The sequence below is a fragment of the Hesperophylax consimilis genome, chromosome 21 (assembly GCF_061612785.1).
Source record: "Hesperophylax consimilis isolate HC1 chromosome 21, BYU_Hcon_1.0, whole genome shotgun sequence".
NCBI lineage: Eukaryota > Metazoa > Arthropoda > Insecta > Trichoptera > Limnephilidae > Hesperophylax > Hesperophylax consimilis.
This window is the reverse complement of record NC_142856.1, coordinates 8,491,067-8,511,980: the sequence shown is the minus strand read 5'-3', so window position 1 is coordinate 8,511,980 and position 20,914 is coordinate 8,491,067. Positions and strand designations below refer to the sequence as shown.

At 35.0% G+C, this 20,914-nt stretch overlaps 1 protein-coding gene across 1 annotated transcript; it reads left to right on the top strand.

Moving 5' to 3' along the window:
* The first annotated feature begins 2,104 nt into the window (after positions 1-2,104).
* On the top strand, positions 2,105-20,697 carry LOC149413586 (uncharacterized). Its single transcript, XM_089644589.1, has 6 exons — positions 2,105-2,258; positions 4,485-4,585; positions 7,139-7,355; positions 9,611-9,751; positions 18,330-18,557; positions 20,301-20,697. The coding sequence occupies exons 1-6, from the start codon at positions 2,217-2,219 to the stop codon at positions 20,412-20,414; spliced, it is 843 nt and encodes a 280-aa protein (XP_089500715.1). The 5' UTR covers positions 2,105-2,216; the 3' UTR covers positions 20,415-20,697.
* Positions 20,698-20,914: the final 217 nt, after the last annotated feature.

Genomic DNA, 20,914 nt, shown 5'->3' with positions numbered 1-20,914 from the left:
TAATATTCGGGGAAAAATCAAATTCGTCCGTTTTTTACTTTTTGCAGATGATATTAAACTGTTCTTAAGAATAAGATCATTAGAAGACTGTAAAAAGCTCCAGGAAGATATAAATGCAATTATTGACTGGAGTATTGACAGCAAACTCGGTTTCAACTTCCAAAAATGCTCAGTTATGTGTTTTACGAGGTCACAAAAGATCGTATATTTTAATTACAAAATGAAAGATACATCACTAAAGCATACGGTGACTTATAAGGACTTAGGAATTGTGTATGACGCTCGCTTAACATTTCACGCTCACATTGAAAAGATCTGTAAATCAGCTACAAGAATGTTAGGTTTTGTCATACACAATTCAAAGGAACTGACAAACCTTGCAGTCATTAGGCTGCTTTACTTTAGCTTAGTGCGTAGCATTCTCGAGAGTGGATCTCAGGTATGGGGGCCAGAGGACACTGTCTATGTACTAATGGTCGAGAAAATTCAAAAGAAATTTTTACGATACCTCTATATGAGAGAGTTTGGTTTTTACCCATGGCTGTTTCCAACAGCATTTATCTCGGGAATGCTGAATATCTGCAGCCTTAGTTCCAGACGGGACGTCGCATTATTGATGATGGCTTACAAGCTTCTGAATGGTTTAGTATCAATTCCAGACATTCTGTCAAAAATAGGACTTTATGTCCCGGATAATTTCACGAGAGGCCGCTAACACAGGCTTTTAATTCTTCCCAGGTCCAGAACTAACTTACCAACGGTGATGCCCCTGGGAAGACTCACTAGGTTAATTAACTCCCTTCCAGCTAACTTGGATATTTTCCATATGTCCTACAACGACTTTAAGCGCGAAATATTGTATTTGTTTTAACTGTATACTTATGTATAATTTTTTTTTCCATATTTTGTTTACCGCTTTTGCATATGTTTTAACTGTATACTTATGTATAAAATTTTCTTCAATAATTTGTTTACCGCTTTTGCAATGTATTGGTTTTTGTACTGTTTTTGCAAATAAATAAAATAAATAAATAAATAATAAATAAATATCTCATAGTCTCACTACCAATTCCCATATAATCCTCATCCAATTAAATATGTTGTTAAGTATAGATCAAAAGTGCCCCTTTATCAAGAAGAATGAATATATTTTTCTTTCAAGTAAGTTTTTAAATTCACACTAGAGTAACAAGTTTGGATTAATACAATTATGTTTATTAAGTTAAATTATCAAATAATTAAGATACATTACATTATCAGATTCTTTGCGAAAGAAAATATAAGTTATTGACACGAAGCGCGGCAAAATAGACTGACGGAATGACAGCGCTTGGGCGCGGGACGGTATATTTAGCAACAGCGCAATTATAATGCAAGACACACACGGCGGACAAATTTTAAATTTTACCTGAAAAGTACCACTAAAAGTTTAAATTTATAAAAGAGTCATTTATTTTTTCACTTGTAATATCACGTAGAATCACCTCCCGAAGTTATTGCACTTTACCACCGGACAACCTGTATAAAAAAATTGTGTAGTTACTGGCAGTATAGTGCGATTCAAAATAAAACTGATATTTACAGCTATAATAACCTAATAAAGTCGATAAATCAGTAAACTATGATTTAAGATTTTCACGGCCAAAAGTATTTTTGTTATTTGTTTTGGGGTGTTATGCCATGTTGCGCTAACTCCTTCTTTAGCCAATGTTTCGGACAGCATTGCAGTGTCCATCATCAGGGCAGATGTGTTGGATAACAGATTAGATAACACATCTGCCCTGATGATGGACACTGCAATGCTGTCCGAAACATTGGCTAAAGAAGGAGTTAGCGCAACACGGCATGACGCCCCAAAAACAAATAACAAAAATCAGTAGACTGTGCAAACAAATGTTTTACAATAAAATATCCATAAAAAAATCAAACACATTATGAATACATTATTTTTTTTTAATTTTGCTTATTGATATATGGAACTATAAACTGACAATCTCACAGCGTCAAAAAAATGATCAAATAATACATGCGTATAAATCGCTCGAATACTTATATAATATAACACCACATTAGTACATTGAATCCGTGCGATACCGAGGTCGCTTGTCCCCAATACAATTCTATCGGGTTATCTCTTCGGTGGCAGTGTAGTATATTACTTGCCTGCTATAAGGACACAGCAGTCACAGAACTGTATCGACAGCTCAAAGTAAGCAATGGTTCGTGTTAAAGTGTTTTTGTTCACCGGCATAGTATTCGTAAGTAAAATATTTTCTGCAAAAACTTACCCTCACCTTGTATCGTTACTCGTATAAAGAGTAAAGTCAAAAATAACAATGTTCATAACAAAGTGAAATTCAACCATTATCTTTATTATACAGGGTGTATCGGCACGTACCCGACAAACTTTAACCAGCTATTCCTTAGCATATTTGGAGTAAAAAATCTTATGTGCACTTTGCTGTTCGGTAACGTTTTTTTTTAATAAAAAATTTATTATTCATATTTTCACAACATGTCACCACTGTTTTATCCTTTGACAAAGTTTGAAAACCCATCTGGCAAATATTTTATTCGAATTCCGTTGAATAATGCACGTGTGTACCTATATTGGCGCACGTTTACAGTCACAACGAAATAGCACAGCACCATTCGTCTCATTTTTAACTATTATTATTTAGTGTGTGCGAAAGAGCGAAGACGCTTTTTGACATACTTGCTTATAACAGCTGTTGAACACGAAACGCATGCCAATGACAGTGATGTAGTGTGGAAATTTTAAAATTTTTTGTTTTTAATTGAAAAAAAAATGCTACCGGACAGCAAAGTGCCCATAACATTTTTTACTCCAAATGTGCTAAGGAATAGCTGGTTAAAGTTTGTCGGGTTAGTGCCGATACACCCTGTATAGATATTAAGACAAAAATAACTTTAAATGGGTGAGAACATTGTTTATAATATTTAAAAAACAACACGAAACATTTTGTTATAAATCAACTAAAAAAAAAAAAAAATTTAATGATAATCTAATGTTTTTAAGACAAGGTTTCTTATGCATAGCACAAAGGATAACAAATTATTATAGGCAATAATTAGTCACCTGAAATATCCATACAAATTGAAAATATCTCCCGAGTAAAAAAAAAATTCCGCCGACGGGAATTGAACCCATACCTTCTAATGTCCGGGCAGGTGCTCTGGACCACTGAGCTACGTCGGCTTATTTCCAATACGACAAATAATTCAATATATACTAGTACTTCAATCAACAATTACTGCTCATTATATTTATTTTTACTCGGGAGATATTTTTTTTAATTTGTATGGATATTTCAGGCGACTAATTACTGCTTTTAATATATATTTTTTAAGCCATTAAACTATTATACGTATCTCTAGTAAGAAGTCTAATTGAATATAACTCAGTAGTTTGGTCTCCATCTTATAAAATTCACATTAACAACATTGAGCGAATACAAAAAAAAATCTACGTTTAATAAATTTTAAATTAAATATCCCTGCTGAAGACTTAAAATACAATTTCTTATTAAATACTCTAAAAATACATAAATTAGAAGATAGACGTAAAATAAACGATTTAACGTTCTTATTCAAAATACTTAACTCTAAATTCGACTGTTGTGAACTCCTGCAACTTATAAACATACATACACCCACAGTAACAACACGACAAAATACAATATTCTACAGCAGCACACATAAGCGTAACTACATTGCCCACTCTCCGATACAACGACTTCACACCATGGGAAATCATTACTTGGGTGATGTTAACATATTCAATACCAACTTGGCAAGTTTTGTGGATCATTTAAAACATTTATTTCATCAATACTCCTAAACACATCATGTAAACCTACAAATAGCTGTAATTTTCTGTTTTTGTTTCTTATGTTTCGTATGACTTGTTGCATAGCTTTTATCAAATGTAATTTTATTCTTATTTTTTATGTTTCAAAGTATCTGTCAAATTAAAATTATATTACCAACCATGTAAAAGCCCTCTGGGCGTTAAATAAATAAATAAATATGAAAAAATAAAAAATAAGTACCTAATTCAAGTCTACTTTCGCAATAAACATCAATCTTACCTGGCACCACACATATTCAATATCTTCCTAACACAAACAAAAACTACATCACCCAAATAATTTAAATTGGTTGTTCAAAAGATTTCTGATGTTGTTGACAGAAAAAAAAAGATCTGGACATCGAAATATATAATAACTAACACTACATGTTATGGACACACTTCATTCACTTTCTAAATAACATGTTATGTTTTCAGTTCATATAAACTATATGGAAGTCAGACATCGACGTGTAAAAAAATAGATTCGGCATCTCATACAAATATAATAATCTACGATACGAAAACAACAGCATGACGAGGAATTTCATAACACTAACCTAACAAATTCCATTACTATTTCGTTGATAAAGCAGACGATATTTATTTGTAGGTGTTACTAAGCAGCCTCTCGGCATTGAAATCTGCTCCACAACAATGCAGCCCCCAGGGAAGTGCTTGCCCTCCCACGAAGTGTGAAAATATGAATTTACCGTGAGTTTAAATTAGATTAAATGTGACACTTACTAGGCTCTCGAAGTGGTTATACTGTATTGGTGACCGTTCAAGACAATGCTCGACCGACCCAAACAGTAGGTTCATGGTAGGTTACAAGGAACTTTCTGTGGCGTAATCAAAACATTCGCAAAAAAATGGGCTTCATTCTACGAATCACAAAACCATTCAATAAACCTTTTACACTTGAACTACTTTATATGGCATACGTAAGATCTCATCTCGAATTTGCATATGTCATTTGGAATCCACAATACCAAACTTATATTAATCGAATTGAAAATATTCAAACAAAATTCCTGAAACACCTGTCGTATCGTTTTGAAAATCATCAATGTAATGCCTTAAGTAATATTGACATTTTCCACTGTACCCTTAAATCGTTTAAAATCAATTTAACCTACCTAAGTTAAAAATATTACTTCTGTATTGTTTAGTATTCTCTTTTTAATCATTTTTCACACACACTATGTACTTTATTACTTTTAATTAATTTCTAGCTTTTATAAATGGAACTTAACTGGTTTAAATCATGTTCTATATTTTATGTTCAATTATTTTTTTTTGTAAAACTGTATGTTTCCTAAATAAACTAAAATAAATAAAAAAAATTGAAATTTCCACAAGGAAAGTGTATTTTTATAACTTTGAAATAACTAATAATTAGGGATACCCATTCATAGCTTTAATTTTTAAGAAATGTGGCATTAATTATTGAAAAAAATAGCTTTTATTTTGCGTTTTCATAGCGTTTATAGCTAAATAGAATAACGTCAAGGAATGGGAGTCGGCAAGAAAATGACTTGAAATATGTTTATTGTATTATTTATTGAAACTCAACATGGCACATGCTTCTACAGTAGAGAGTGTCATGTTCGTTCTATGATCTGTCAATACAAGATTATAGCTACTAAAAAATCTTTCTGTGTCAACACTATTCACAGGGGCCTACACAGTCTTCAGGAAAGTGTATTTTTATATCTTTGAAATAACTTATAATTATGTGAAAATAGGTTTTTTTTACTTATAATTTTGGTTTTCCAATAAGAGATGTTGTTTTGAATAGCCCGCTATTTCGGTAGATTTTACTTTTTAACCTGTCATTTTTTTGATATTTGATTAAAAAGTGTACGATACATGCTTCAACAACGTATTGAAATTATTAAAATTCACTTGAGTGAATCAAATGCAAATCACCTTGAGTGATGAGGCCCATTTCCACCACGGTGGCTTCGTCAACAAGCAAAATTGTCGCATCTGGGGCTCGGAATACCCAAGATTTATTGTTGAAAAGCCTCTCTATCCTCAACGTTTGACTGTTTGGTGCGGTTTATGGACCGGCGGAGTCATTGGACCTTACTTTTTCGAAAATCAGGCTGGAGCAACAGTTACGGTGAATGGATTGCGCTATCGAGAGATGATTAATGATTTTTTGTAGCCGGAATTGGATGGTATTGATCTGGACAACAGCCACACAAGCAACGAAACCATTGATCTTTTACGATTGAATATCAAAATAACACCTCTTATTGGAAAACCCTGTATATTATGAAGTTCGCAATTCAAAATGTCACATTCTGCGACTGTCGAATGCAAAAGTCCGCCGCATAGAAATAAATCGAACACTGACTACTTTGTTTATTATACTTTTATGGATTAGATACATACCAGCCCACTAACTTATCGTATTATTCGACGCATAGTATCTGACATCAAAAAGATTAAAAATTGTTAAAAACTGTAATTCATTAATATTTTCAACGATTTATTTGAAATCTTACCTCTTTTTGGAAAAAAGACTTTTGAAACATTAATTTTTTGAAATGCATATTTAATTCCAACCATACGCCTCGAGCCCTGCTCCCGCTTTTTTTTAATCTTGGCATTTTCTGAGAAGAAAGTAATCATTTACTACTTTTCGTAAGATTTATAAAATTTATTTTTTAAGTAATTTAACAAACATTAAGGACGGGTTGTTTCGGAGAATTTGAACAATTCATCAATTTTCAACATTCATTTACGGGTTCTGTGAAAGTCCTATTGAAATTCTGTTATTATATCATTATAGGCTAGTTGCTTGACAGAACTGAAATAAAAACAGAACTTAAAAATATCTTTCACAGAACTTGAAAATTAACTTTGAAATTTGAAGAATTGTTCAAATTCTCCGAAACAACCCGTCCTTAGATTTACAATTAGAACATTAGTATTTAAAAATAACATCATTAATTCACCTCTAATAAAATGTCTTCATCGGTTAATGTATATATAATACAAGTATTTAATAATTTACATAAAATCAATTAAAATCGTGTGTCCGTTACTATCCGAAAAAGCCATGCCCTATACTAAGCAAACAAGTATTTTTTTTTAAATATATCACCTCTCTGGTTATATATCTTCACCTTCTCTCCTGCACCATTTACGGGAGAAGACTGTAGAAAATGATTTATTACTCCTTTGGTCAACGTTCGGACAGCTTTAAAGTATCCATAATCAGGTAACCTTAAGAAATCGTATTCTTGTTTTCAGAACCCTCATAGAATACCTGTGGAATGTTCCCAAAGGCATCTCCCTTGCTGGAGAGGAATACAAGGCAGAGCTCATCAGGTTGGCCAAGGAAGTCAAGAGAAAACCCGGAGAAGATCGGACAAGGATTAACGCACTGCTGCTCATTTTATCCCTGTGGGCGGTGGACAGCTACACTGGACTTGTGCTCCCCGCTTCTCCCTCCTGCGTTTTCAATGGGGTATGAACAACTATTACAACCTCTTCGTATTTCTCGTAAACGACCTATATTATCTTATCAAAATGTATTTTTTCCATGAATTTCGTAAGGAACTTGTATCTTCACACAATTATTCAGTTGGCTGCAACAATAAGCGAAAATTTCCCAAATTTTCAATCGATAGATTCATATCCGAAATTAAAACCTATACACAGCCTACATTTGGTCATAGAGCAAAGCACAAACTAAAGCTCAAAAGACAGCTCTCTCTATTGGCGTGGTAATATTTTAAAAAAATAATTCATTAATTAGTCCTTTTGTAACGGGTAATTTTAACGGTGATCGCAATTAGTATTTATTTTGGGTATATCGAATTTGCAACGTATTTATAGCAGTACAATAACAGTAAGACATTGTAATAATCTTTAAAAAAAACACTGTATGGGTTCACTAAGAAACGGGTTACACATGACTCGGTCCTTCCTAAGGAAACGTTATAGATTCCTTTCGCCTTTTGGTTTACCAAAAGGGTTTCAACGAGTATGTTCTACAATTGGGTTAGCTGAACTCTGAACTCCTAAGCCGACGGTTATCGAAGCGTCTCTTTTGTCAGACCTGCTAGAGGTGGCTGAAGTATCGCAGTGGACACCGGGAAGCAACTCGTTCTCTCGAGCTGAAACATCACATATTATAGGTCATTACAGCTCTAAAAACATTTCCAGGGATCACATCACATCGCTTGCCTTAATTAATAAGAGACGAAGCAATACAAGAACGAGAATGTAAGTATTGGAGACCTAAGTACTGATATACGCTCGGGAACCTGCATATTACTAAGATGGTTTGTTATACTTTGTTATATCTGCCATACTTTGCATATTTTTGTATCGGGAACTCTTTGTAAAAAGTAAAAGGTTCTACTTATAATTGTGTTTATTTACGTAACAATAAATAGGTCTGGATTTAGCTACCCTGTTGATTACCCGAGGGTTGGTAATTATCTGGTTCGAGAAGCTTGTTCCCTGTCAATATCATCTCACAAGTACTTGTTACACTCTAGCGACATCTGACGGACTCTGGAGTAAGCTTTATGGCTAGCGCCATCTATCGCTTAAATACTCAACGTTGTTATCATACATCACATACTTCATGTATCTTATTTTTATGTAGGTATTTGGAATACCTAATATATAGTACAGGCAGGCCTATTGCCGGGCGGCACTTTCTGCCAACCGACTCGAATATGGCATTTAGCGAAAGTAAATTAGAAGTACCCTGTTGTATGGCAGTGAGGCATGGAACTGAAAGAGGAGGGATGAAGGTAGACTGAATTTTGTAAAAGTGAGATCTCTGAAGCGTATAAGTGCTAAAAATTTGTATGACCGTGTTCAAAATGGGAAGATCCTTAAAGAATTCAAAACTACAGAAAACGCGGTGAACAAGATTAATATATGGATTCATAGATTCTTAAAACATATAGAGCGACTGAACAGAAATGATAGCATGAAATTTTTAAGAGATGAAAAACAATAAAACATAATGGTTACTATGGTAAAATAGGAATCTACTAATTTCGCTCAATTAACAAAGAAAAGAAACCGGTTTCTACGGTAAAAGAGCAATCTAATAATGTCGCTCAATTGATAAATACAATAAATTTATTACTATGGTAAAACAGGAATCTACTAATGTCACTCTGGTGACAAATAAAAGAAACCGGTTTCTAAGTAAAAGAGGAATCTACTAATGTCGCTCTATTATCAAATAAAAGAAACCAGTTTCCACAGTAAAAGAGGAATCAACTAATGTCACTCTATTGATAAATAAAATAAATTGATTAGTATGGTAAAACAGGAATCTACTAATGTCGCTCTGGTGACAAATAAAAGAAACTGAGACACCAGAGGTACACCTATTAGTTGCTGTACAATATTAGCTGCTGGTATTGTTGAGCAAATCTTCATATTATTATTATTATTTTGTTCACACCTTTAAAAATTAAACAAATGACTTTTTATGACTAGTTACTCACAACAGTCACAACTAAGCCGGAAACTAACTAACTACTAAGACATATAACTAGTGACTACACCCTAAAACTTGTAGCCAGTGACTTACCTTACCAATACTTTTGATCAGCGACAACTAATAATGCGCATATTTATGACCACTTGGGACTTTTCACTCCTATAAATATTCCACTGTGGTCTGTCAGCCTTGTTTGTTATATAATTCAATTATATCACAATTACTGACTTTAATATGTTTGTTTCCAGCTTGTGGAAAGTACTCTGAGCGGTTGTCCCGTAGAACAAGAGAAGGCCGTTGATGAATACCTGAAGCTGTGCATTCTCGCAACTGACTCCTCCATCCGTACTGGTATGAAGTCCGCTGAGTGTCCATTCAATGTAATTCAGGTACCTAACCCAAAGTTTTACATCTACACTAACCTAACAGGATTGCATGGACATCCAATTGGAAGAACTCGGCATCCAAAATAAATAAAACAAATTCGTTGTAAAACTTGCCTTCAGAAAGTCAATATCAGTAGGATTAGAAATTTTAACACGATTCGATTTTCGGCTGGCCTTGGAGTCACCTGAAATGCCAGAAAAATTTTGTGAATTTGAATGAAAATAAAGGTAATAATAAATAAAATTTTAACTAGAATTGAACTTTCACAAAACTTGAATTTTAACTTTTAACGTTGGTTCAACATACGAAACTATTCGGTGACTTAGAGCCGGAATAAAGTGGAAACCTAAAATAGTAGTAGACCCCAAGGCTTGCATGTAAAAAAGATTATTATATTTTTGTTATATCTGTCTTACTTTGTCGATTTAATGGTTGGGAACTCTTTGTTTTAAAGTAAAAGGTTCTACTTATAATTGCGTTTATTTACGATACAACAAATAGGTCTGGATTTAGCTACACTGTTCATTACCCAAGGGTTGGTAATTCTCTGGTTCCAGAAGCTTGTTCCCTGTCACTATAACCTAACAAGCATCTGTTACACTCTAGTGACATCTGACGGACTCTGGAGTAAGCTTTATGACTAGCGCCATCTATCGCTTAAATACTCAACTTATTACCATACATCACAATTATATTTACGGCTCGATTCTAGCAAGGGAGCTGGGCCGGATGGTATCCCACCACTGATTACCGAGTGCGCAAATCATTTGTCACTCCCGCTATCAATACTGTTTAATATATCGATCAAGACTGGTACATTTCCAGATATATGGAAAAGAGCCTACATCACACCAATTCATAAATCGGGAACTAAGTGTGAAGCAGATAATTATAGACCCATTTCCAAGCTTTGCATTTTTTCAAAGGTGTTCGAAAACATAGTCTATGACCAGTTATTCCCTGTGGTAAAGAATTCGATCAACGAATTTCAGCATGGATTCTTTGCAGGTCGCTCTGTTGCTACTAATCTTATAACTTTTACAAACTTCTTGTCTGCCTCCATGGATAAACGTGTGCAAGTTGATACAATCTATACCGACTATAGCAAGGCTTTTGACAAGATCAACCACAACATTCTGCTTAGAAAACTTGCTAATCATGGTATTCATGGAGATCTCCTTCGTTGGTTATCCTCATACGTAACAAACAGATCCCAGGCTGTGACAGTGGGTGGATTTTCCTCGGTCTGGAAAATCATTACTTCCGGTGTGCCTCAGGGGTCCATTTTGGGTCCTTTGCTTTTCTCTATCTATATTAATGATATTACGACATGTTTTCACAACGCTCAAATTTTACTATTTGCTGACGATATGAAGATATACCTTCCTATAAGCTCCCCGGACTGTTCTGCGCGTTTACAAGCAGATCTTGATCGACTGACGGATTACTGTCTCAGAAATAAGCTTTTTATCAATATTTCTAAATGTTGCAAAGTCACATTCACACGTAACCGTGTGAAAATACTGCATGATTACACCATTTCTGGATCGATTTTAACAAATAAAGACTATGTGCGTGATCTCGGGGTTTTCTTGGACTCTAAACTTACCTTTGATAAACACGTTGATAACATTGTCACCAAAGCATCAAAAAGTCTAGGTTTTGTACTGAGAACATGCAAATTTTTCAAAAATACTAAGACATATCTGACTCTCTACAATTCACATGTTCGTCCTCACCTGGAGTACTGTTCACCGGTTTGGAACCCGCGCTATATTGTTTATGTTAACAGGTTAGAAAGAGTTCAGGAACGATTTCTCAAATTCCTCAATTTTAAATCATTTAACATATACAACTCTTACGACGAAATCGAGAAACATTTTCGAATCACGAAACTACTCAACAGGAGGATTGTCGCTGATCAGATGCTCTTGTATAAAATTATTAACTCTAAAGTTGACTGCCCGGAGTTGCTGAACAAAATAAATTTCCATGCGCCAATTCGATACAGCAGACAAAATACCCTTTTCTACATTGATAGATGCAATACCAATTCCAACCAAAATGAATTTATGCAAAGGACATGTAACTACTATAATAATAAATTTGCAAATATAGACACTCGTGCTGACATATTCACTGCTAGTTACTATCACTACAGAATTTCATTGTATCACATTCTAACTCATATTAACCACTGTTAAAATGATTGTACCTAATATTTTAATATTACCTGCGTGGCAACTTTTCCTCATCCCTCTCCTCCCCTTTCCCGTTCCAACCCAAGTCTATTTAAGTATAGTTAAAATCACTTTTATTTATTGCTGTTTATGGTAGGCATATTATAGGTTTATCGTTTGCAGGTTAGTTTTATGTTTCTATATATATCTGTGAACATTAATAATTGGTCTGTTTTTTGTTATTCTCTTATGTATATTATATTACTAAGACTGTTAATGTTCCTAAAATAAATAAATAAATAAATAAATAAATATTATACGGATTGCAACAATAACATTTGGCTGTCATCAGTTGTTTTGTTTTGCTCTATCTAAAATTAATTTTTTACCATTCTTTTTTGTTTTCTGGCAAAAAAAAGTGTAGTGTGTTGTGCCTTGAGGTTTCTTCTCCCTCCTGATCTTCCAGGAGTCACTTTTCGCTGCTGATTTCCAGATATTTATAAACTTTTTTACTTCTGTCATTTTTCATACTATTATTGTAGTTGTTTACTGTTGTGAATAATGGAGGAAGATTTCCCTCCTGGACCCCCTACAAAGCCCCCAGATCCCTCTCCAGACCCCCCAGACGGGGAAAATGTAGAAATTTCTGACAGTGATTCTGTCATATTGACTTCTACCAAAAAAAGGAAATTTACTCCTTCTTCCCCAATAAAACTTGACTCGCCTTCGACTTCACTGTCCCCACCAGCACTTTCTCAACTTCCTCCAACAAACTTTTATTCTCCTCATTCCCGTGGCCCATTCATAGCATACGCCCAAAAAACTGAGCAAGGAAAAACCATCCACCCTCTTGAATTCGGCAAATTCCTATCAAATAGCAAGAATCTTTCAATCAAACCTGGAGGTGTAAAAGCCGAGGGTCGCTTCCGAATCTCCGTCGAATTCCTCTCAGGGCCAGCTGCCAACAGTTTCATCAAAAATATCTTCATTTCATCTAATTCAAAGTTCAAGGCATATATCCCTACTTTCAATGTCACTCGCATGGGCCTGGTCAGAGGTATCTCGACCGATCTGTCCATCGAAGAAATTCTGTCTTCACTTTCAACCCCCCAACACATTGGCAATCCCATAAAAGCCAGGAGGCTAAATTACAAGGACTCCTCTGAGGGTATAATTACCTGGAAGCCCTCCCAATCTGTTGTTATCACCTTTGAAGGTCAATCTCTTCCCTCCCATATATATTTATTCTTCAACTCATTACCAGTTGAAATGTATACATATCCCACCACTCAATGTTTCAATTGCTGCCGTTTTGGTCATACCAAAGCTGCATGCAGATCTCAACCCAGATGTTTTAAATGTGGAGAAAACCACGCAGCTGACCAATGTCCTTCTTCCTCCTCACCTAAATGTTTTAACTGCTCAGGCTCACATACAGCTATCAACACATCTTGCCCAGAACAATCTCGCCAAAAAAATATTAAAATTTCAATGGCCTCTCAGAACTTGTCTTTTCTGCAGGCTTCTAAATTATTCCCGCCTGTCAAAAAATCATTTGCTGAGGCTTTATCCAGCAACTCCTCATCCAACCCTCTTCCCTCCACTGCAACAACTTCTTCTCGTTCAACTAAATTCACATACAAAAACGCTATCTCTAAACCGGCTCCTGGATACGATCAGCAACAACACAACTCACTGCTCTTAAATCCCAATGGTTCACCTCTTTCAAATGCCACAAATGGGTGTGCAAATAATTATAATCCGTCCTCAATGAACTCTCTTAAACTTTCTGAAAAACTCTCCCAAGACAATTCTTCATTTATCCAAACTCTTATTATGCTTCTAATTGACCTTATTTCTTCTCAAAGTAATCTACCGTCCAACGCTGCTACTATTATTTCCACATTAAAATCATTTATTCAAAATGGCTCTTCAGGATGTCAGAATACTTCAGTGGAATAGCCGAAGTGCTATTTCTAACAAATCTGATCTCCTTAACCTATTAAATTCCAACTTTATTTCTTTGGCTGCTATCTCGGAGACTTGGTTTACTCCATCCACCCACTCTAATGTGGGAGGGTATTCCTGTCTCCGCGACGATCGCCCGGAAGGTTTGGGTGGCGGTGCTGCCCTTTTTATTAAAAAATCCATATCATTTTCCCCAATAAATAATATCAAACCCCCCAATGCTGACTTCCAAATGGTTGCAGCTAAAATAAAGGACACATCCTTTATTTCAGTCTATCTTCCCCCAACAGCCCACTTCAATAAACAAACTTGGTTGCAAATTGTAAGTCAACTAAGCCCTCCTTTCTTTATATTAGGCGATTTTAATGCCCATTCCCCCGTCTGGGGTTCTGCTTTCTCCGACCGAGATGGTCGAAGTGTGATGGATTTCCTAGATCAATCCAACCTTTTCCTTTTGAATGACGGATCTCCTACTAGGATCTCACGCCCCAGCACAAACCCCAGTGCAGTGGATCTCTCGATATGTTCTACTAGTCTGGCTTCTCTCTCCTCGTGGGTGGTGTCCCCCGACCCTTGCTCCAGTGATCATTTCCCGATCATCATTACTTATCAAACTTCTTTCCAATCGGACAAGTCTCATATTTCGACAAAGATTAAAACGAAACACACCAAATGGGATGAATTTAACTCTCATATGGACAAGTTCCTACTAAATTCACCCGCCACCGATATATTTTCCGTCAAAGATGATTATAATAACTTCAAATCAATGCTCATAACTGCAATAAATAAATCAAATCCTCCCCCTAAAACTAAATCTCTCAAAAAACTCCCTCCAACTCCCTGGTGGGATGAGGAATGTTCCAAAGTAGTAAGAATTCGGAAAGCTAAATCTCTTTCCTATCGTTACAATATGACTATGGAGAACTATCTTATATACAAAAACGCTGAATCCAATGCCAAAAGGGTATTGAGGTCAAAAAAAAGATCCGGATGGTACAACTTTTGCAGTTCAGTATCTCCGAACACTCCAATTTCGGAAGTTTGGTCTATGATCCGAAGATTTCGATCCTCCTTCAGTTCACCATCTCCTCGAGCGTCCCATTCTAAATGGATAGATGAATTCTTGGACAAAATTGCCCCCCCTTCTGTTCCTAACTTAGATGAAATAACGCCCATCTATAATACTCCCATGTCTAATCATTGGCTAGACTCTCCATTCACCTTAATTGAGCTAAAAAATTGTTTATCAACAGTCAAGGACTCATCTCCAGGCAGAGATGGTATACCTTACAGCATAATCAAAAATAGTAATGATAATGTTCTAAACCACTTCTTAAGCATCTTAAATAAAATCTTCCAGACTGGTATAATGCCTGATGACTGGAGTTCTCAAATAATCATCCCTATTTTAAAAACAAACAAATCTCCAAATTTTGGATCCAACTACAGGCCAATCGCTCTTTCATCCACCCTCAGTAAACTTTATGAAAAATTAATTAAAAACCGATTAGAATTTTTGTCGAGAGTAAACAGCTTCTCTCTCCATCTCAATTTGGATTTAGGAAAAAAAAATCCACTCAGGATAACCTTGCCATCATCAGCACTGATATTAATTTATCAATTTATAAACAGGAAGTTTGTCTTGCCGTCTTTATAGATATAGAAGGCGCCTTTGACAATGTTTCCATCCCAATCCTGAAAAAAAAACTTCTAGGCCTTGGCCTTCCCCCCATGTTTGTCCAATCAATTATTAATCTATTTCTAGATAGAAAAATTTTCATTGAACTTCCAGATATTTCTCCTCAAAGTAGGTCTATTTGGAAGGGTTTACCACAAGGCGATGTATTGTCCCCCTTACTGTATAATATATACACATATGATATGCATGTCACTATTCCCCCACAAATAAAAATTATCGAGTTCGCAGATGACATAGCTTTCTTCTTATCATCCAAAATCATCCCTCTTGCCGTCAAATATCTTAACGAAGCCATGAATGCCCTTTGCACATGGCTCACGTTACATGGTCTTGAACTTTCAATCCAAAAGACTCAGTGTGTCACCTTCTCAAACCGCCATAAAAACCCCCCCGTTCAAATTTTATTTAAAAATTCTCCAATCTCCAACGCTTCTGAAGTAAAATTTTTGGGAGTAACATTTGATAGGAAACTTAAATGGTCTTCCCATATTAATAATTTAGTTACTAAATGCGAAAAAAATTTAAATATCATCAGATCATTATCTGGCGTTTGGTGGGGAGCTCACCCTACTTGCATTAAGTTGCTTTACAATGCACTTATTCGAAGCCATCTCGACTATGCCTGCCCACTTTTTAGTACTGCCTCAAAAAATGTACTTAATAAATTAGACAAAATTCAATCTAAATCTTTGCGAATAATAACTGGAGCGATGCAATCGTCACCCATCAATTCCCTTCAAGTAGAATGTTCTGATCCTCCTCTTTATTTAAGGCGTCAACTATTTGCTGACAAATTTGTTCTTAAATGTTTAAATTCTAAATGTCATCAGGTTATCCCCAGCCTCTCGTTGTTCATTGACTCAAACCATTCATCTACAATCAGAGCTTCAACTAAACCTATTCCTGACATCTGTAAAAATTTTAAGTCTCTCTCAGAGCTCCACATCATCCAAAATGATCTACTTCCCTTATACAAACTAAAATATAGTCACGTCACCCTATCCCCGACAATATTAGAAGGGATCGGAATCTTTAAAAGTCATTCCAATCTCCCGGCCCGAACTGTCAATAATATGTTCAATGACATTATTTTATCTAAATGGCCCAACTTTTCTCTTTTATTTACTGATGGATCCAAATCTCCCGACTCTCCTAACTGTGGTATAGGTATTAACGTTTACCACAATAATTCTAATGATAGAATATTTCATTCAATTTCAAATCAATTTTCAATATTTTCAGCTGAGTGCATTGCAATAATAGAATCTCTCAAATATATAATCTAAAATAATTTTGAACATTCCCTCGTTCTTTCTGACTCTCTCAGTTCCCTCCAAAAACTTAAATCCAGTCCTCTTCTTCATCCTGATGATCATTTTGTATGCCTTATTCGAGAGATGATAGCATCCATTCAAAGCTCTGGTAAATCTGTAACTCTGATTTGGATTCCTGGACATGTTGGTATCATGGGTAATGATATTGCGGATGCCTTGGCAAAACAAGGAGCGTCCAACCCTGTTGTTACCCTCGTAAACCACATTCCCTTATCTGACATTTTTTCCATCATCAAAGAAAGATCCCGCAATGTTTGGTCAGAGTATTGGCACATTGCTAGTCAATCCAAGGGAGCCTGCTATGCCTCAATACAAAGGACTATACCATCAAAACCGTGGTTTCAGCAATTCCCTCATTTTTCCAAAAAAGAAATTTCTTCACTCATTCGAATGAGGATCGGTCATTGTTCCGTTCCTTCCCATCTTTTTAAAATTCACGTCCTTGACTCCCCAGATTGTACATTCTGTGGTCTAGAAGTGGGAACTTTAGATCACATATTTTTTGGTTGTCCCTCTCTAAACAAATATCCTCTCTTCTATCAAGCCTTAAATAAAATTGCCTCCCCTCCATTCAACATTTCATCTCTTTTAAGTCTGAACTCGACTCCAATTTTCATTATAATTTTGAAATTTGCCTATTTAAATAAAATTAATATTTAAATTCACCTTTCAATACACCTTTCTCAATAATTTTAAATGATGGCCAAGAACACCCTTGAAGGGTGAAAGCCAGAAATAATGGAAAAAAAAAAAAAAAAAAAATTATATTATACCAAGGTACCTTAGTCATTGATCCCTCCACGCATAATTTGCAGTTTTTGAGATCTTAGAAATCTTACAGTTGTATTGTGCTCAATTAGATTTGAGTTCACTTTAATTTAATAGCTATCCATGTTTCGTCATCACAGGTTCAAAGGTTTTTAGAATTATTTTGCTTTCAGAGACTGCAAATATTATTTCCTGAATTTCGGCTTAGGTTTCATCTTTTACAACTCATGGGTAACAACTGACCCTGTTTTAGTTTAATTATATGTTCCATTAACTTTGTATTTTCGTAATGACGCGACTGCTAACAACATCAGGAATGAGTCATTCGGATACTCGCTTGCACCTGGATTGCATGAGGTTGATAATACTTTCACAGAAATTGTAGATGTGTTTAACTGCACGGAACATAGTTGTAAGAAGGCTATAATAACATATCAAAATAATCAAAATAATCTAGGTTACCATAATACTATTCTTTTGGGTGGGTCCCATATAATTTTAAATGCAAATTTAACATTTCATCACTTTTCCACGGAATTATTATTTACATATTATCACATGTTTGTATTAACCCACATGGGCGTAAAATGTAAATAAATAAATAAACCATGTAAATAAAAACATTTAGGAAGACGACTCAAAATTCGATATCTGTGAGCTGAGTGATGAATCCTTCAAGAACATTCTGGAGCATCACGACTCTGAACTTCCACCTTCCTTGAAGCCTCTCGTTGAAAACCTCAACAAGTCTACGAGCCCCGTTGATGTTGGCATATCCGTTGGTGCTGTTGGCTCCGTGACAAAGCTGAGCATCGATATATTCGCCAAACTTATGGAGTCTGACGACCTTATTCAGGTAACCAAATATTTAACTCTTAAAGTCCACTAATGTGACATTTCAAAATGTTTGAGTAAATTAGTTTTAATTAAGTTGTTATATGACAATTTTATGTAAATAGCGGTTCGACTTGATTCATTTGTTACGCATCCAGTTTTGAACATCAGAGTAAATTTTTCTGTCCCCGGAGCGTTTGGTTAAAATTACACTGATTATACCTGCATAGCTTTACTTGTAATAATAATCTTTAGTGAAGAAAAGCTTAATGGTCCCGGAACGAATTTTATTTTTTAATTTTTTATTGCTGAATATTAAAAATCCATTCTACAATCGATGCTCGTGGTATATTCACAGTCCTCATCACTAGGAGTTCTTGTTTCATGGTGGGATATAGTTTTTTTGTTGGTGTTAATTCATAATTTTTATGATTTACTCATCTTTATGTTTGTAAAATTCAAATCCATGCTTGTTGATTTCTTTATCTTTGTATTTGTTGATTTCCTCATTTCAGGTTCGTAGACCTCGTCTTTATGTTTGTTGACTGTAGGTTTTCATGTTGGTGTTTTTCCATATTTTTACCACATCCTCATCTTCATGTTTACTTTAAAAGTGTTAAAAGTTCAGTGTTCAAAATTGGATACTTATTCGATTATACCTGCCTAGATAAATCTTACCATTCATAAATCATAACTTCTTTTCAATATTTTATAAAAAACCATATTCTCAAAATTCCGGTAATTGTTTGGTTTCGATTGCCTCCTTATTGTACCTTTCTTCTGTCTGCTAAATGTCTGCTCAGAAGATTCTCATTTCTGAGCACAAACTGCCTCCTGTTTTATATTATGTTTTAGTTTTAATAATCTTGTTTTGTCATGTCGTGCTGTTATTGTTATTCTTAGTTTTGTCATCACTTTGTATAAACAGTATATTTAGTGTTATAATATTAGATCTGTATTGGGTAAGGCACACCGTAGGAATAATTTTATGAACATGACCACTAATACTTTAAACAAAGGCGTGGCGCCACCGTGCGTAGATATGATTTGCGGTCTTAACTATGTTTGCGAGACTTTTATACTTATACTTATAATGGTTCGTGGCCCGTCTTTTCACCCTTATATCTTTTATCTGTGAGTATCTGTACAATGGTGCTCTAGGTTGCGTCGCCGTAATTAGTCAAAGAAAGGAGTTTTCCAGAGGATGAACCTCTCTCTGTTCTAAGGAGTCTTGTAATTCGGTAGTATCGCGATTTAAATAAATGCCAACACAGAGTATTGACGCAAGATTTATGCACTTACCAGGTTCGATGAGTTTTCTGTATGCTGGTATATTGCAGTTCAAGTTGGTCGGCACTATATGACATTCGTATGTTTAATCGTAGTATTTACTGAGATTTACGTCGGTATCTCTTTTCACAAGTCAATCAATCAATCAATCACGATCAATGACTTATTTAAAACACAGATCACGATAGAATTAATCATTGCCCAAAACGGCGACATCACTCGAAACGATTACCTACTGAATTTGACAGCGTTTTACTGCGTATTTTATTACGGTAAATATCTTCTTGGTGTTGAGAAAATGGAGATTAATCGATGACTTGTAGAAAAATCAAGCACTGATTCAACAATTCATGTTGAAGTTTTTCTCTATAGTTGGTGAAAGCATAACGAATCTATTTATGTTACGTAACTACGAAAATGGCAAACATCAGGACGGAACAGTATCTCTATAAAAGATTTTTTTGTTTAATTTTAGGTGGCGAGGTTAAAGGCATGCCCTGGGAAGATTCCCCTGAATTGCTGCCCCAATAGACTTAAGAAATTGACGGTTGCCGCTGAAAATCTGAAAGCTGCTTTTGTCAACCTCTAAGCTTCATCAAAGTGTGTGCGACCATACTACCACATGGCACATTACTTTGATTGTGCCGAATTATATTATTTTTTAATACTGTCCTGATTATTATTTGTTTAAATTCAGGACAAAAAACGCATTCGCTTGATGATATAACTATGTAAATGTAAAAAGTCAGTACTTACACTACGTCTTGACGACGCGACGGTTGGGTGATAATAAAAATTATGAACTAAGTCACCGAAATAACCTTTTGTAAAATCCATGGAATTTTTCACTAAATATACTTAATATTGTATCATGTTTGTGTATGAATGAATTAAAAACAAAACTCCAAGCAAAAAAATAATTTAAGGTTTTATTAATGTTGTAAACTTTAAACGAAAAAATGAACATGATTCATTATTATTGAAACGAAAAATTTGCTCATTAAAATGAAACACTTAAAAAAATTGCATAACCCTACAAACTTCCTGTAGTGACTTAATACACGGCTTTATAATTTTTTTTTCCACATC

Bases quoted from the DNA above. Each gene is read 5' to 3' on its own strand.
- LOC149413586 (XM_089644589.1), top strand. From the start codon at position 2,217: ATGGTTCGTGTTAAAGTGTTTTTGTTCACCGGCATAGTATTC. The intron at 9,752-18,329 runs GTACCTAACCCA...AAAAACATTTAG, and splicing joins GTCCATTCAATGTAATTCAG to GAAGACGACTCAAAATTCGA. The intron at 18,558-20,300 runs GTAACCAAATAT...GTTTAATTTTAG, and splicing joins AGTCTGACGACCTTATTCAG to GTGGCGAGGTTAAAGGCATG.